Here is a 16,972-nt window from a genome sequence, read left to right on the forward strand (position 1 = left end):
GAGGTTTCTCTTTCTCTGATCCCTGTGGTGTGCGTTGGTTTTTTTCCAGCATGATTTTGAAGTCAGAGGAGATGTTGTCAATGGAAGAAACCACCAGGGTCCGAAGCGAGCAAGAGAATCCCGGGACAGAAAGGTAAAGTCCCCCTCTGCCTTGTTGTCAAAAACCCCACCCATACCCCTGCATTCCAGTCCCCTTGGTAGAGATGGTCTCATTCATCTGTGAGGGGCACTGGATACTCACTTGCTGGAGTTCTAACTAGGTGCTTCCATGTAGGCTCTTTTTTAGTTGCCCTAGCCCTGTAATAAGGTAAATAAGTATTCTCTCCATTTTATGAATGAAGGAGCTTAGACGTGTAGAGAAGCTATGTACTTTGGACCCCAGTCTAGGATTCAAAACTCAGCTGATAAGGGGCAGAGCTGGAATTTGAAACAGATGTGAATCTAAGGCTGTTGCTCTTTCCACTTCACTGTGGTGTCTTCCTCTAAGGTAATGTGGTCACTGCTGTGAGGGGGATGTACAGTGCTGTCTGTGGAAGCACAGAAGAGAAAGTGTTTGTTAATCAGTAGCTAACATCTTTATAACCTACACCGTATGCTAGGGTCTGCTCTAAACACTCGATCATATTTTAACTAATTAACAATTTTACAGTAGCCCTATGAGGTGTATACTATAATTATACCTATTTTATAGATGAGAAAATTAAAAGCTCAGAGAGATTGAGTAGATTGCCCAAGCTCACAGAGCTAGTTGGGAACCCATGACTAGTTGAACTCATGCAGTCAAGCTCCAGAATCTGAGCTCTTAACAATACCATAGTTTCGGGGCGCCTGGGTGGCGCAGTCGGTTAAGCGTCCGACTTCAGCCAGGTCACGATCTCGCGGTCCGTGAGTTCGAGCCCCGCGTCAGGCTCTGGGCTGATGGCTCGGAGCCTGGAGCCTGTTTCCGATTCTGTGTCTCCCTCTCTCTCTGCCCCTCCCCCGTTCATGCTCTGTCTCTCTCTCTGTCCCAAAAATAAATAAAAAACGTTGAAAAAAAAAAAAAAAAAAAAAAAAAACAATACCATAGTTTCTTGGGACATGTGGCTGGCTCAGTCCGTGGAGCATGCGACTCTTGATCTCAGGGTTATAGGTTTGAGCCCCACATTGGGTGTAGAGATTACTTAAAAAAGTAAACTCTTAGGACTCCTGGGTAGCTTAGTCAGTTAAGCATCTGACGTCGGTTAGGTCATGATCTCACAGTTCATGAGTTTATGCCCCACATTGGGCTCTCTGCTGTCTCACTGTGGAGCCCGCTTTGGACCCAGATCCTCTGTCTCCCTCTGTCTGCCCCCCCACCACCACCACCCTGACCCCCTGTGCATGTGCACTCTCTCTCAAAAATAAACAAAAAATAAAATCTTGAGGCACCTGGTGGCTCAGTTGGTTGAACATCCAACTCTTGATTTCAGCTCAGGTCATGATCCCAGGGTTGTGGGATTGAGCCCTGTGTCAGGCTCTGCACTGAGCATGGAGCCTGCTTAAGATTCTCTCTCTCTCTGTCTCTCTCTCTCTCTCTCTCTCTCTCTCTGCCCCTCTACCTCGCTCAGACACACATGCACACTCTCTTTCTCTCTCTCTCTCTCTCTCTTTCCCTCTCTCTCTCAAATATAAATAAATGAAATGAAATGAAATGAAATGAAATGAAGTCTTAAAAAGAGGAGCACCTGGGTGGCTCAGTCAGTTGAGGGTCTGACTCTTGGTTTCAGCTCAGTCATGATCTCACAGTTTCATGAGTTCGGGCCCAGTATCGAGCTCTGTGGTGACAGTGTGAAGCCTGCTTGGGATTCTCTGTCTCCCTCTCTCTCTGCCCCTACCCCATTTACACTGTCTCTCTCAAAAATAAATAATAAACTTTTTTTTAAATCTTAAAATAAGAAACAATACTAGGGGTGCCTGGCTGACTCATTTGGAAGAGCATGCAGCTCTTGAACTTGGGGTCATGAGTTCAAGCCCCATGTTGGGTCAGAGATTAAATACATACATATATACATACATACATACTTTTAAAAAATCTTAAATGTACAATACCATAGTTTCTTGGAAAGTCATAGATTTCACAGAGGAAAAAAATAGGTTATTCTAACAATTTTACAAATGAAGGCCTAGAGGCCCAGGAAGACTCCATGATTTTTCCCAGATCACACTGTAGCAGATTATGGAAGCAAAGCATTGTCTCTCTGTCAGGGAGAAGTCTAAGCATGGTTTTGCATCTGCCTGTCAGGCCTGAACCTGCTGCTTTCTCAGGTCACTGACTGAGCACTTCCATGCCTAGTCTGCATTTCTTCGTTTTTAAAAGTTTGCCTTTTTTTCTTCCTTTTTTAAATGGGCATTTTAGAACATCCCCATACAGAACACTGTCTGTCCCTTTATAAAAGTTGAGAAAGAACCAGTGGAGGAGATTTTCTAGAGAAAACTGCTTTGGGAGAGCTCTGAACCCTTGAGCCCATCCCCACCCTCTGAACCTATCGAGTAACTTCCAGATGCCAAGGAAAGCTATTGGCCCTGTTTCTGCTTCTGCCTTCACTCCAGGGGAGTTCTGTGTGAGCCAGCCATTTGTTTTATTCCACTGTACGCAAGGCCGAATTAGCACCAGATTCTTCCTCCTTCAAAGGAAATTCCAGCGTTTGAGGGTTTTCCCTAAATTTGGGATGGCAGTGATGGAAGGTGCCTGGTCAAAGTGATGATGTTCTGAAAATACTAAATGTCACTGTAATATTTTCCCGTGGAAGAGAAATGTATTTGTAGTTGTAGAAGTGAAACTTCAGATTTCTAAACTCATCTCCTAACTAGCCATCCTCATCAGTGAGTGTCAGCTTGGATACAAAAATTCCTAATCTTTTGTACTTTTCACAGCAATGTTGGGCTCCAGACGGCTGCTTGGGGGCAGCTTTTAGCATTATGAGCATCTAGATCCTGTCAACAGGTTGGGGATGCAGTTTATTCATACAGATACTGAGAATGGCATATATGGAGGCTGTCACTTAAAACAGAAACAGACTTGTCCTGCTGCTCTTCTTATTCCTTTGGCTGTAGTTAAAATGGGGGTGGGGAGGCTCATTTCCTAAAAGGCCATGATGAGTTTTTAGCTCCTGAGTTTTCTGTAGCCCCATCTCTCTTATTTAAACAAGGTGAGTTCCAGGCCTAGGCAGTCTTTTTAGTGGAATGGGGAGAAAGAGGGTCAAGAGAATGATGTTTACCCAAATGGTATCTATCCAGCCAACTGACACAACTTGAGATTTCTTTTAAATGATATGCTAGTGCTTGCCTAAGAACCTGTGCCAATTTGTGTGTAAGAATTTGCCTGTCCAACACCATAGCCACCAGCCACATGCCGCCGTTTTGAAATTTAGATAACTAAAACTAAATAAAATAGGAAGTGTAGGTCCTCACCCACCGTGACCACATTTCAAGACCTTGGTAGCTACATGTGACTTGGGCACCTTATTAACACAAACAGAGAACATTTCCATCATCACAGAAAGTTCTTTTGGGCAGTGCCAGCCAGCACTGTATGTAAGTGGAAGAGGCACCTTGGAGGCACAGTATAATCTGTGTCTCCTGGAAACCAGGCAGTCAGGTCAGCTCAATGAGGAGAGGCAGAACCAGGCTTCACTTCTAGATTAGATTAACTTCTAGATTAAAAATGGTTTAGGTTGCCTAAAGGAACAATGGCTGTTCTTAAAGCAGTGTGAAGGCAGGAACAGATGTTCAGAGACCGGAGAAAGAGGAGAAAAAGAGCATGTAAAATCAACATAGACCTCTCTGACAGTTAGAATTATGGTTAGTATTAATGTACCAAGTCTGCATAAAAACACCAAACTGCAGCTAAAAGCTTGAATATCTAGCCATCCAAGACTTTTATTAAATATAAAGAAGGCCCAGGTTTTTTGGGTCTCTAACAAGAAATGAAGTCACCAGGAAGGAGCCCGGGCCTGATTGGTGGCGAAGTGGAAAGCTCAGCCTCTGAATAACAGAGAGTGACCCTAGTGTGGACCAATTACTCACACACTTTTAAAAAGTCCTCTAAGGGGCGCCTGGGTGGCTCAGTCGGTTAAGCGTCCAACTTAGGCTCAGGTCATGATCTTGCGGTTCCTGAGTTCAAGCCTCGCTTCAGGCTCTGTGCTGACAGCTCAGAGCCTGGAGCCTGTTTCAGATTCTGTGTCTCCCTCTCTCTCTCTGACCCTCCCCCGTTCATGCTCTGTCTCTCTCTGTCTCAAAAATAAACATTAAAAAAAAAAAAGTCCTCTAAAATCCATCCATGTTCTGACATTACACTGATTGTCTCCGGGACATAGCAGAAGTTATCAGGTGGTAAAGAAAAAAGAAAGTCCTTCATTTTCGAGAGTCTCTTTATGCTGTTTTTTATAAAATGCATACTCTTTTATAATTGGTGTTTCTTTCCCTTCCTCCTTCTGTGCCACTCTTCTCCCAGATCTTCGGGGGCCTAGAAATCTGTTGCTATGGGCCCTTTACCAACATGCCCACAGGTAAGAGACCGGGAGAAGTGGCAAGTCCAGCACCAGCCTTTCCCCTTACATGGTAAAGTGTTACAGGAGAGGCCATCCCTTTTAAGGGGGTTCCTCAGGTTGGTGAGGTGTTCTAGAGGTTTTTCTATTTCTCTACCACCCGTCAGGCAAAACTGCGCTTAAACGTTACCCTGTGGCAAAAAAACAGCCCTGTGCCCCTTCCTGAGAGCTAGAAGTCAGTGAAAAGTTAGGTTCTAGGATGCAGTGTTCTATGCTCAAGTGGGGTAGAGCTGCCCTTCTTGCCCTTTGCTTTAAGAAAGGAGGGAAGTCATAAGTTAGGGAGAAGATACCTTTCAGATTTGTAAATGTTAAGAAGGAATTCTGCTCTTCCTAAACCATCTTCATTTGATACTAAGAAGCAAACACAGCGGCTGCATAAGCCCTGTGGGCCTGGGGCCCCACACAGGCCCAGAGCAGGCAGGGGAAGACTCTGCATGAACATTTTCTAATTAACTTTGACATTGAATGTGATGTTATGTTTAGGAGTGCTGTGGGGCTCAACTCTGCAGTTGTGTAGCACTGAGGCCCTGGTATGTGTATAGGTTTGGTTTGTTCTCTTCAAAACAAAGTCCGCCCACCTTTGCTTCTGTGCCCCCTTCCACCCCAGGGATCAGGTTCTCTTGCTCCTCAGAAGATGGCCTTGGCATCTAGTCAGGGACAGATGAGCAGCCCCAAGAGGGCCTGGCAAAGTAATTTTGCTTCTGTCTTCTTTATTGGTTATTGATTGGATTTTTATGAAATTTCCAAGTGCCACTTGAGGATTTCTCAGTGTTTTTGTTCTTTGGTGTAATGAAAACCAGGTCTCTAGCAGGTATCATTTTAGAGATGAGTCTGTTGACCTCGGTTTATTCAGACAAATAGGAGCACCTCAGCAATCCCCAGAGAGGCCCAGAAGCCATTCATTGGTCGGTTCTGCTGATTTTCCAGGTGCAAGGGGAACATCTGTATAATCCCTTTTGGTTTCTGTTCCCCCGAATGTGTTGATTCCAGCTCAGCATGTAGCCCTTCCCCACTGATGTGCTGAGTCTCTGTCCAGGATGATGTGTATTTTTTTTTGACTGAATGAATTATCTTCCTGTCTCTTGACATTTACAGTAATTACCACCAAGTATGGTGCTCTTGGTGGCCGTGATTATCAATTACCAACACAGAATTAGGCAGGGAGGGAGGAAAGGCAAGTGAGCATTTTTTCACAGTATCTTAGCCAGCAATTTAGCAATTTAAGGGAAATTAGATCTTGGATTCTTTTCTTCCAAAGTGTTTTATTTGAGAGACTGTCAAACCTTATCTGCCAAGTGGCCTTTTGGGGACCAATAACCAGAGTAGGTAGCATATTGGTGGCAAATTGACTTAGAATCCATACCTGGTATAGATTCTAGGTCAAGGCCTCTCTGTCCTTTTGGAGCAGAGAGGTGGAGACTCTCCCACTGAGAAGTCTTGCTGTAAGCCTTCATCCAGAGGAGCATGGGGTAGAGGGCACAGGTTAAGTGTGTAGAGTACTGTGGTGATTTTAGGTCTGTATGTGCTATTTAGATCAACTAGAGTGGATGGTGCGCCTCTGTGGGGCTTCTGTGGTGAAGAGGCCTTCGTTATTCACTCTCAGCAAGGTAAGTGATGCCCTGCCAAATATCTGTCCTATGATTGAACAAGGCTGGTTGGTACCCATCCATCCCTACGAACCCTGCCAGTGGACCTCAGAAGCCTCTCTGCTCTGAGTCTTCTCTGACCATGTACCACTGCCAGAAGATGCCATCTGTGGAGGATGAGTAAGGGCTTGAGTTCTCCAAGTATTTAATTTATTGAGGGAAGACTCTCCCTCCAACCCTTCCTTTTTGCCGTGTGCCCATCCCCCTCCTTTCTGTGGTTGCACCTAAACTAGTCTGCTTCAGCAAACCGTCAAGAAATGGTGAAGTGATGGGGCCCCTGGGTGGCTCAGTCGGTTAAGCGTCCGACTTCGGCTCAGGTCATGATCTCACGGTCCGTGAGTTCGAGCCCCGCGTCGGGCTCTGTGCTGACAGCTCAGAGCCTGGAGCCTGTTTCAGATTCTGTGTCTCCCTCTCTCTGACCCTCCCCCGTTCATGCTCTGTCTCTCTCTGTCTCAAAAATAAATAAACGTTAAAAAAAATTAAAAAAAAAAAAAAGAAAGAAATGGTGAAGTGACTGTTCTAAAAGCCCTGCTCTGGGGCGCCTGGGTGGCGCAGTCGGTTAAGCGTCCGACTTCAGCCAGGTCACGATCTCCCGGTCCGTGAGTTCGAGCCCCGCGTCAGGCTCTGGGCTGATGGCTCGGAGCCTGGAGCCTGTTTCCGATTCTGTGTTTCCGATTCTGTGTCCCTCTCTTTCTGCTCCTCCCCCGTTCATGCTCTGTCTCTCTCTGTCCCAAAAATAAATAAAAAACGTTGAAAAAAAAATTAAAAAAAAAAAAAATAAATAAATAAATAAAAAAATAAAAAAAAAAAAAAAAATAAAAGCCCTGCTCTGATACCCTCAATGCTGTTTCCTTCCCGGGGATACAGGCTACTCACCCAGTTGTGGTCGTGCAACCGGATGCCTGGACAGAGGACAGTGGCTTCCATGGTAAGTCTTGCTATAAGCCTTTGTCCAGAGGAGTATGGGTTGCAGGGCCCAGGTTAAGTATGAAGACTATGGTCATTTTAGGTCTAAATGTCCTGATTTGATCAACCGGAGTAGATGGTGCACCTGTGTGGGGCTTTAGAAGGCCATAGGAATGTGCCTATGAGATATGGGATCTGTGTGATGAGTTTGGGTCACCACAGGTCACCCATTGTTTGATTAACACAGTTCTCAGCATCTTCTAGGTGCTCAATGAATATTTGAATGAATGAATGCATGCATGCATGCATGCCTAAAATGGCTTTTTAAAAGTTTTTGTGATGTCTTTTGTGTTATAAAAGTAAGGCATGAACTATTTCCATTGGTGGAGGTTAAATATTAATTAATGTTCATCACATAAAATATAAATGAAAACTAACACAACAAAATAATCCCAGTAATCTCACCACTTGAAGATGGTGATGGTAAAATTCTACGTGGCATGCGTGTGTATATATGTACACACATGTATTTCACACAGATGTGATCGTGCTCATCATCTGTTTTGCTTTCTCTTCTAAGATGTTGCAAAACCATTAAACTGCAATGCTGTTTTGCTCTCTGGTGACTTCCTTTAACAGATTGGAGCTCATGTTACTAAAGTTGCCAGAGGCTGTAGGCTTTCACCAGCAGTCACTCCTCAGGCTTCTAAATAAGGTCCTATGTCCTGAAGCATTACTTAAGATCAACCGTTTTGCACCTACCTGAGTAACGCTGTGAACTCATACAACCAGTTCCCCAGGAGTAGATTGACAAGAGTCTGGCCTGGGAAAATGTGAATTGACTAATTTCTGTTTGCATTCTTTGTCCCCAGCGATTGGGCAGATGTGTGAGGCACCTGTGGTGACCCGAGAGTGGGTATTGGACAGTGTAGCCCTCTACCAGTGCCAGGAGCTGGACACCTACCTGATCCCCCAGATTCCCAGAGCTACTGCTGACCTCAGCCAGCCATGTGTGTAGCGTATAGGGCCTGTCACCACAGGACCCCAAGAATGATCGTAAGAAGCAGTCGTTTTCCAGGCCCTGGGAGCTCCTCTTCAGTCTTTCCACAGTCCCGGTTACTGAATATTTTATATACATCAGCCTGAGAAGAAATTCTGGTATGCAAGGGGCCCTTAAAGATTTTCTGCTTCAAGTCTCCCTTTGAAATCTACCATGAGCACAAAATTGTGGTAATTTTTCACCTGAAAAGAATTTAAAACCATTTAAACGCCGCCAATTGAGCAAGATGCTGATTCATTATTTATCAGCCCTATTCTTCGTACTGGGGATGTTGGCTTAGAGCTGGAGGCACAGAATGGCTGGCCTCAGGAGAATAGCTGGTCTCCCTAAGTTTGCTTCCCTAAAATCCTGTGTTCATAAAGGCCAAGAGTTAGACCCTTCAGTGGGAAGCAAGTACTTGGGGAAATCTGTGATGTGACTTAAAATCAGAACAGCCCTTGGGCGGCTCTCAAATGTTGGAGTGGATGGAGCTTGGGTGGGGGCCTGGAGGGATTCAGAGGCAGGTAATGGATATAAATATGAACCTTGAGGGTTTGAGGAAAAGGGAGTCATCCTGCCCTTTAGAAATCCAGATTTCTAGGGGCGCCTGGGTGGCGCAGTCGGTTAAGCGTCCGACTTCAGCCAGGTCACGATCTCGCGGTCCGTGAGTTCGAGCCCCGCGTCAGGCTCCGGGCTGATGGCTCGGAGCCTGGAGCCTGTTTCCGATTCTGTGTCTCCCTCTCTCTCTGCCCCTCCCCCGTTCATGCTCTGTCTCTCTCTGTCCCAAAAATAAATAAAAAACGTTGAAAAAAAAAAAAAATTAAAAAAAAAAAAAAAAAGAAATCCAGATTTCTAAAAGATTTCTTAGCACTGATATGCTCTGAAATAGCAGAATCTTTTCAAGAACTGATGTCCAAAGAGGGTCTTCTAATTCCCCATTAGAAATAAATACAATGTTTATTGTTGTAGCTCTGATATGTCACCCATTCTTCTTGAAATACAAGATCTCTGACAGGGATATTTCATGTCTATAAAATGACGGCTCCCACCAGGAAAGGAGCTGTTGCTTTCCTTGAGGTAATTTTCTTCTTTTTGCTTCCTATTGCCGAACTGTACAGCTTCATAAATAATTTTGTGTGCTGAAGGAAGAGAAAGTGTTTTTCATAAACTCATTATCCAGGCCTGTTTATAGCTGTTGGAAGGACTAGGTCTTCCTTAGCCCCCTAGTGTGTGAGGGCAGTGCAGACTTGACTGTACAAAATACATTTTGTAAACGTTGTTGCTGTTCACCTGCAAATAAATTTGCTTTCACTTTCACCAAGCATGACTTCTTGAAGCTTACAGCTACAGACTTGCTCAGACCCTAGTACCAACTCCTAGCGTTATCAAGGGGGCTTTGGTACCTATCATATTTTCTATTTCTGCCATTGCAAATTGTCACAAATCTAGTGGCTTAAAATAACAGCCATTTATTGTCTCACAGTTCTGTAGGTCAGAAAGCCGAGTTGGCTCAACTGATTAGTTTCACAAGACCAAAATCAAGGCAACAAGGCTGTGTTCCTTTCTAGAGGCTCTGGGGATGAATCAGCTTCCAAGCTCATTTCATGTTGTTGGCCAGAATGTTCCTTGCAGTTGTGGGACTAAGATCCCTGTTTAATGACTGGCTGTTGACCAGAGGTCATCCTTAGCTTCTTCCACATTCCTAGGCTCATCAGCCCCTACCTCCATCTTCAAAGCCAGCAACCATGGTCAAAGCTCTCTGATGTTTAGAGTCTCTCTGACTTCCCCTTCCTCATCTCTCTGACTGCCAGATCTAACTCCTGCCAGAGAATTTTTAATGTTTATCTATTTTTGAGAGAGAGAGAGAGACAGAGACAGAGAGCGAGTGGAGGAGGGGCAGAGAGAGAGGGAGACGCAGATCCGAAGCAGGCTCCAGGCTCTGAGCTGTCAGCACAGAGACCAACTCAGGGCTTGAATCCATGAGCCGTGAGATCATGACCTGAGCCAAGTCGGACGCTTAACTGACTGAACCACCCAGGCACCCCTCTGGGTTTTTTTCTTAATGTTTATTAATTTTGAGAGAGAAAGAGTACAAGCAGGGGAGGGGCAGAGAGAATGGGAGAGAGAAAAGCCCAAGCAGGCTCCACGCTGCCAGCACAGAGCCCGATGCAGGGCTCAATCCCATGAACCATGAGATCATGACCTGAGCCAAAATCGAGTTGGTTGCTTAACTGACTGAGCCACCCAGGCACCCTGAGAAGTTTCTGTTTTTAAGGGCTCAGGTGATTAGATCATGCCCACTAGGTAATCCAGGGTGCTCTCCATATCTTAAGGTCCATAACCTTAATCACAGCTGCAGAGCCCCTTCACCTCGGGACCTAGATTAGTGTTTGATTGAATAACCAGGGGACAAGAATCTGGGGAGGGTATCTTGAGATTCCTGACAACGACTCCTATTTAACATACTTAATCCACAGATAAGAATCTGTATCATCATTTTTTGGTCTTCACATGTTCAGAGAGTAGGATCCTCTTTGAAGCAAAGAGAATTAAATCCTCACATGATTCAGCACTGCCACATTTGTAAACAGGGTGGGTGGGTGAGGGGAGAGTGAAGAAAATGGAACAAACTGGCATTATGACATGTTTATCTCATGGAGTCTTCATCACAGCCCTAGGAAGTATTTGTCACCTCGCTTGAAGAATGACAATGGGAAATAGAAGATTTTGCTCAGAGTTTGCACAGCTAGTAAGTGATGACCTGAGAATCTGAACCCTGCCCACCCACATCAGTCGCTGTCCTGGGTCAGAGTCACTGGCTCAAGCCTCAAGGGAATTTGGGGAGAAGAGGGTTTTGTGAGAGGAATTAGCACTCTCTAGACTCTCTTTGGGGCCATGGTGGGACGCAATAGAATGTTCCTGCTTCCCAGTGGCAGCTCTCCCTGGGAAAGCAGCCCTTGGCAAAGGGACTGACAGGATTGGCTCATGGCTACCTGTTTCCACCTCCATCCATCCTGTGTCTTATGACTGCTTATCTTTCAGTGACTAAAGCCTTCCAGTTCAGGGGCGCCCGGCTGGCTCAGTCGGTGAAGCATTCGACTCTTGATCTCTGGGTTGTGAGTTTGAGCTCCACATTGGGTGTGGAGGTTACTTAAAAATAAAATCATAAAATGGGGCTCCTGGGTGGCTCAGTTGGTTAAGCATCTGACTTTTAGCTCAGGTCATGATCTCACAGTTCGTGGGTCCGAGCCCCGCGTCAGGCTCTGTGCTGACAGCTCAGAGCCTGGAGCCTGCTTCAGATTTTGTGTCTCCCTCTCTCTCTGCTCCTCCCCTGCTCTCTCTGTCTCTCTCTCGAAAATGAATAAACATTAAAAAAATTTTCTTTTAAAAAATCAAAATCAAATCAAATCAAATTTAAAAAAAGCCCAAAAAAACAAAAACAGAAAAACTTCCAGTCCAGCCTCACGTATGGCACCACCTCTCCAGGGCTCATGGCAGCCCACCAGGGAGTCCCTGGGTCTAGATAACCTGAGGGCAGGTGGGAAGCAAGTGCTCCTGGCCCAGTCTTCAGTCATGGATGTCTCATTTCCAGTGACACCTTGGGGGTGTCCAGTCACTGACAGGTTGGTAGAAAAGCCACATCCATGTAATATAGTATGCCTTCCCAGGAATCTTGGGAAAAAGTAGGGATGACTGAGACGCATACAAAGTTTTCTGTAATGATCTCTCGAGATCTCCTAACAGATATCCACACACACACCCATCCGGTTTTTCAGCTCTGCGTAACCTTTTCCGGAAGTCAGCTTCTGGCCCTGGCCTCATGATGCCTAGCTGGGCTTAAGAGTCTTATCTGTGTGGCCACCTGGGTGGCTTAGTTAAGCGTCCCACTTAGGCTCATGATCTCATGGTTCACGAGTTCGAGCCTCACATCAGGCTCTGTGCTGACAGGTCAGAGCTTGGAGCCTGCTTTGGATTCTGTGTCTCCCTCTCTCTCTGCCCCTTCCCCACTCGCACTCTGTCTTTCTCTCTCAAAAATGAATAAACATTAAAGTTAAAAAAAAAAAAACTTATCTGATGATGGAGCAAATCCACTTGCTCCTTTAACCTCTGGCTTTAAGATGGCCTCTCCCTTCTCCATCCCACAATTTAACCCTCTCTGGGCACAGAAGCATTTGGGGAACTAGTTCCTGTGCTGCTGTTATCTCATCTCAGAAATGAACTTCTGCAAAGGAGCTGGAAAGGCAGGAGAAGAGGAGGGATTATCATGCAGGTGCAGGGAGGGGACCTAAAGAAGAGCTCCATAGATTATCCCCCCCCCCCAAAAAAAAAATGCAACCCGAATCATCAACAAAGTATCGACTCAAAAACATGCAGAAGAAAAAGAAAGGAATCAGTGTTGGGATGGTTGGAGCGGAAGGAGCCAAGCTGCCCAGAATGTCTCCTGTGAAGGCTGCGAAGAGCAGATAAGCAGGGCCCCAGAGGCAGGCGGCACAGGAAGAAGGGCAGCGTGAGGGGAGCTACAGATCTACCCACAGAAACCCAAGAGGAGGGCTTGCTAGCCAGAGACAGAGGGAGCTTGCTTGTCAAAGTCTGTGGAATGGCTGAGCCAGAGGCCCTGTTACCACCGTACTTCAGTGATGCTTGGTTTGGCTCCCTCACACAGCCTGTAAATCTGCCCATAACAAGGGGAAAATTAGAGAAATGAATCTGGGCAAATAGAAAATTAAGGAGAACTGGAGACAGCCAGCTCCTATAGAGACCAGCCCTGGGGAGATGCAGGGGGTGCTGATCCTGAAATGAGTCCGAATGATCAGGAAAACCTAAGCAATGGTTGGAGGGTCTGGAAGGAACGGACAACTGGAAAGTCTCCCCACAAGTTACGAGGACTGGCACAGATGAACTTTGGAGATCTTGTTTCAGGGACCCAGAATGATAAGGCAGTTTCACCAGCAGCTCAGTGCAGGGATTCTCAAACCATGATCCCCTGATGGGGAAGGAGGGTGGGGAGTAAAACCACAACTAGGAATTTGTTAGCTATGCAGATTCCAGGGCCTTATTCCCAACATACTGAATCAGAAACTGGGGAGTGGGGCCCAGCCAATCCGATCCGAAGGAAGCTCATGTTTGAGAACCACTGGCTTAGTGTAAGGGGCTGCCGATTGGTATAAAATGTCACCTGAGGTCTATTTTGTCTCCGGGAGAGGTAGCTCTCATACCTCTTAAGGAAAACGAAGGTTTATGGGCTAGTTAGTGGTTCTTAACTACAAGGTTGCAGCAGCTGGCTTCAGTTGACTCCAAAATGGCCCTTTAAATAAATACAAAGCAAAGGACAAAGATTAAATTATATTAGCAGCCTAGGAGCAGAAGGGCCAGACTGCTTTAAAAAAACCAGCTAGAGATTTTATTAATATTTAAATTGCAGTGAAACCACAGCTGCAGCCTTTGACTCCAGTGTGGAGATATGCAAATGGGGCTTTCTAAAGAAAGGCAATTTCAGACAGCCCTCAAGGTAACAAGAACAAATAAAACAAATGATTTTGTAATTTATCTTTATTGACTGATGGAGAGCAAGGTGAACAGACAACCCTTACCTAGTGAGAGCCAGCCACCAGTGTGCTCTCGCTCTCGGAGGGGAGAAGAGACAGCTGGCCTGGAGGGAGAAAGCAGGCAAGACCAGTCAAGGGGGATAGGAAAGACCCAAAGAGGACAAAGCAGAAGGAGGCAGATGGGAGAAAATGATTAAATTGAAAGGGAAGAAAAATGGAAACCCAGCCCTGGCTTCTGGGGACCATCTGATCTTGCCAGGTCTCGGGGGCAACGGCAATAATAATCATTAATGACTATCATTTGCCACATTCCTACAAAGTGCCATGCGCTATTTCCAACATACAAATGAGGAAAATGACACTTTGAGAGGTCAAGCAACTTTGCCCACAAAAGGAGGTGGCAAAGCCTTGATGCAGACATAGATTTGTGTAAGGCTAAACTGTGCAGGGAACCAGCCTTAGGAGTTGGTGAGTGACAATAAGGTTAATGATTGAGGGGAGACTATGAGCCCAGTTCTGTGATAGCTTCTATATGTGTGGTTGTGGAAGGGAGGGGAGAAGAGATCCATTTCTGGCCTTCATATTGCTTACTATTCAATGGGTGACGCAAGAAAGCCACAGAAAACCCTTGCAGAATTGGCCTTCTGGTTCAGAAGCCCCCTGGGGGCTGTGTGGCAGGACCTCCGGTTGAAGCATCTCAAGCTGACCCCTGGAGCTTGGGTAGGATTTGGCCTGGTGAAAAAGAAGCCAGGAGATTGCAGAAGGCCTGGATAAGAACCACCCCCACCCACCCCCACCCCCCAGCCGGCAGAACTAGGACTAGGGGAAAGGAGCACACGATCCACAAAGAGGAGTTGGGAAAGTCTTCTGAGGATACATTTCCCTGACCCAGGTGGTCTTCCTACACCATCCACCCCAAGCTGAAACCCAACCTCTCCAGAACCTCACCTGCTGCTCCCTCTCAGGCACCCTGGCCACCAAACATGGGGACCCACAGGTTCCACCCACGTTGTAACTTGACCTCGGTGAGTTCTGTTCTTCCATCTCCACAGGCCCAATCCTGTCCATCCCAGCTTTTCCACAGAACCTTCACCAGCCTTCCAGCCCAGAATCTCTCCTCCTACAGAATACCTCAGAAGTTTGCTTTATTTATGACACTTTCTTCCATCAGTAAGTTATTTGTGTGTATATTCTATTTTGTCCATCTGACTAGAAGGTCCTTAGAAGATTATCTTTATTTGGAACCCAGCCCCCAGTACGTGGCAGATACTTGTTAGGCACCCAAAAAGTATATGCTGAATGAACGAGTTAGCGGATGAATGAAGGGATCCATCGAGTGAAGGTCTTATCTAACTGCTGGTCCCCCACTCCCCCCCCTCCCCACTTGAGTCCCTGGAAAACTAGTCACATTCTGCCACTGGGAGTGCGAATTCCTTCAGTCCTTCCCACCCGCTTTGCCAGCACCCCAATTTATTCCAAAAGCTGTAAGAGATCTAAGTGTCCGAGAATTACTTCCTCGTCTCAGCCCACACCTATGGATTCCCTCCTTGATTCTCTTTTGCCTGCCATGAAGCCTACTCCTTTGTGATTAATCAAGCCAACACCCACACAGACGGAGGACATCAGTTTCCCCTCTCCATGTGTCCTCCAGCAAAGCCTCCTCCAGGCTGGATGCTCCAGACACAAACTGCTGCCGCCATCCCCAGAGAAGTAATTATGATGTTCATGATAATCTCTTTGCGACTTCAAAGCACTGGCACAACTAGTATTTCTTCCTCCTCACTAGTTCCCTGGGAGATGGCTAGGACAAAAATTGTTATTCCCACTTTATAGGTGATAAAACTGAGGTCCTTGTCAAAGGTCACCCAGTGAGTTGGTGGCAGAGCTGAAACTTACTAGCCTGGGACTCCCTATTCATTAGAACACAGACGAAAATGCCCTCATTATGTTGTCTGGGCTGTGTTTGTCTGGGAGAAAGGAAGTGTGGACTTCTGTTGAGTGGGGACGAGGGCCAGAGAAGATGAAAGAAAGTTTGTGACCCTGTAAAGGTTTTTTTTCTCTGCAATGCTGCAGCAGTTGGCACTGGTTGATTCCAGAAGAGTTTTGTTTTGTTTTTTTAAAAACATTACCACATGTCCTAGATTAGGGAAGCGGCGGGTGGGGGGGTAGGGGGAGAGTGAAGCTGAAGGTAACACAGACACACAGGTAAGCAGATGTTTGCCATCTTCTCTTGAAAATGACATAAAGCTAAAATGTAGTGCATATTAGCAAGGGAAACTCAAACTACAACTTATGGGAATCTTCCCAGCTGTTAGGCTATAGGTCTGTGCGATAAACCAAATGCCAGATAAGTAGAAAATCTTTCCTTGGTGAAGCCTGTCCCTGGAGCCTGTGGAGGGGCGGCCTCTCTTAGTGGCAGAGTCCCTGGGGGCTGTCTCAGGGCCCCTGTGTAGCTGCCGAGGTAAGAAACCTGCTGTGGGATCATTCCCAAGCCCACGGGGGCTATGAAAGCCATGGAAACCAGGATCTGTGCTGGACCTCCTCCGGTTCCTAACCAGATGCTGGAGGAATTAAGAAGAAGAAAAAAAAAAATTCAAGAGACCATTTCCTAAAGATAAGGCTGCAGGGCTGTGCTGGGGAAAGCGGTGATGATCTTACCTATCACCACCAAAATCTCCATCTTCTCTGCTGGCTCCATCCTAAAGCCCAGGGCTTGTCCCCTTCACTCCCAGGCCGGCTCTGGGCTTTTCCCAGCCTTTAGCCCAGCACCAGCCTCTATTCCTCCTAGACTCTGCTGACTTCTCAACAGCTTTCCTGTGTCGCTGGAGGCTAGGGGCGCAGCGCCAGGCCGAGGGGCGTGACCCCCGAGCCCTGAGAGGCAGTGGCTGTGCAACCTTGTGAGTGCAGTAAATACCATGGAACTGTACACCTTCAAATGGTTCATTGTATGTCCTATGAATCTCACCCCAGTTAACACAAACTGAGCCGCGCTAGATGCTCTTTGGGATGGGGAGAGAAGCCTGGCCGCTGTGAGGGTTGAAGCTCCTTGCAGGGAGTGGCAGTGAGCACAATGGGAAGGCCAGTCTGGGCCTCCCCCTCCTTCTCCAGGACCAGATGGAAACTGGGGCTGGGGAGAAAGGTCCAACTGGGGCAGCGCAGGGGTCTGGGCAGAAGAGAGGCGCTCAGTGAAAGCCGGGAGGCTGCAGCCGCCGCTCATTTGCATCATAAGTGATTGCTTTTCCCTGCTCGTCCCTCATTAGGACACAATGG

At 46.5% G+C, this 16,972-nt stretch overlaps 1 protein-coding gene across 10 annotated transcripts in view; it reads left to right on the top strand.

Annotated features, from left to right (window-relative positions):
* Positions 1–8,389, top strand: part of BRCA1 (BRCA1 DNA repair associated) — a 59,700-nt gene extending 51,311 nt beyond the window's left edge. For all 10 annotated transcript variants that reach the window (XM_019435329.2, XM_019435328.2, XM_019435327.2 and 7 more), the window contains exons 19-23: positions 50–133; positions 4,472–4,526; positions 6,099–6,172; positions 7,079–7,139; positions 7,990–8,389. In XM_019435329.2, the coding sequence (XP_019290874.2) occupies positions 50–133; positions 4,472–4,526; positions 6,099–6,172; positions 7,079–7,139; positions 7,990–8,135 (420 nt within the window). In that variant the 3' untranslated portion in view covers positions 8,136–8,389. The remainder of the gene's footprint in view (positions 1–49; positions 134–4,471; positions 4,527–6,098; positions 6,173–7,078; positions 7,140–7,989) is intronic.
* The last annotated feature ends 8,583 nt before the right edge of the window (positions 8,390–16,972 follow it).

The sequence above is a fragment of the Panthera pardus genome, unplaced genomic scaffold (genome assembly GCF_024362965.1).
Source record: "Panthera pardus isolate Hobbes unplaced genomic scaffold, ASM2436296v1 HiC_scaffold_3, whole genome shotgun sequence".
In the NCBI taxonomy this organism is placed as follows: domain Eukaryota; kingdom Metazoa; phylum Chordata; class Mammalia; order Carnivora; family Felidae; genus Panthera; species Panthera pardus.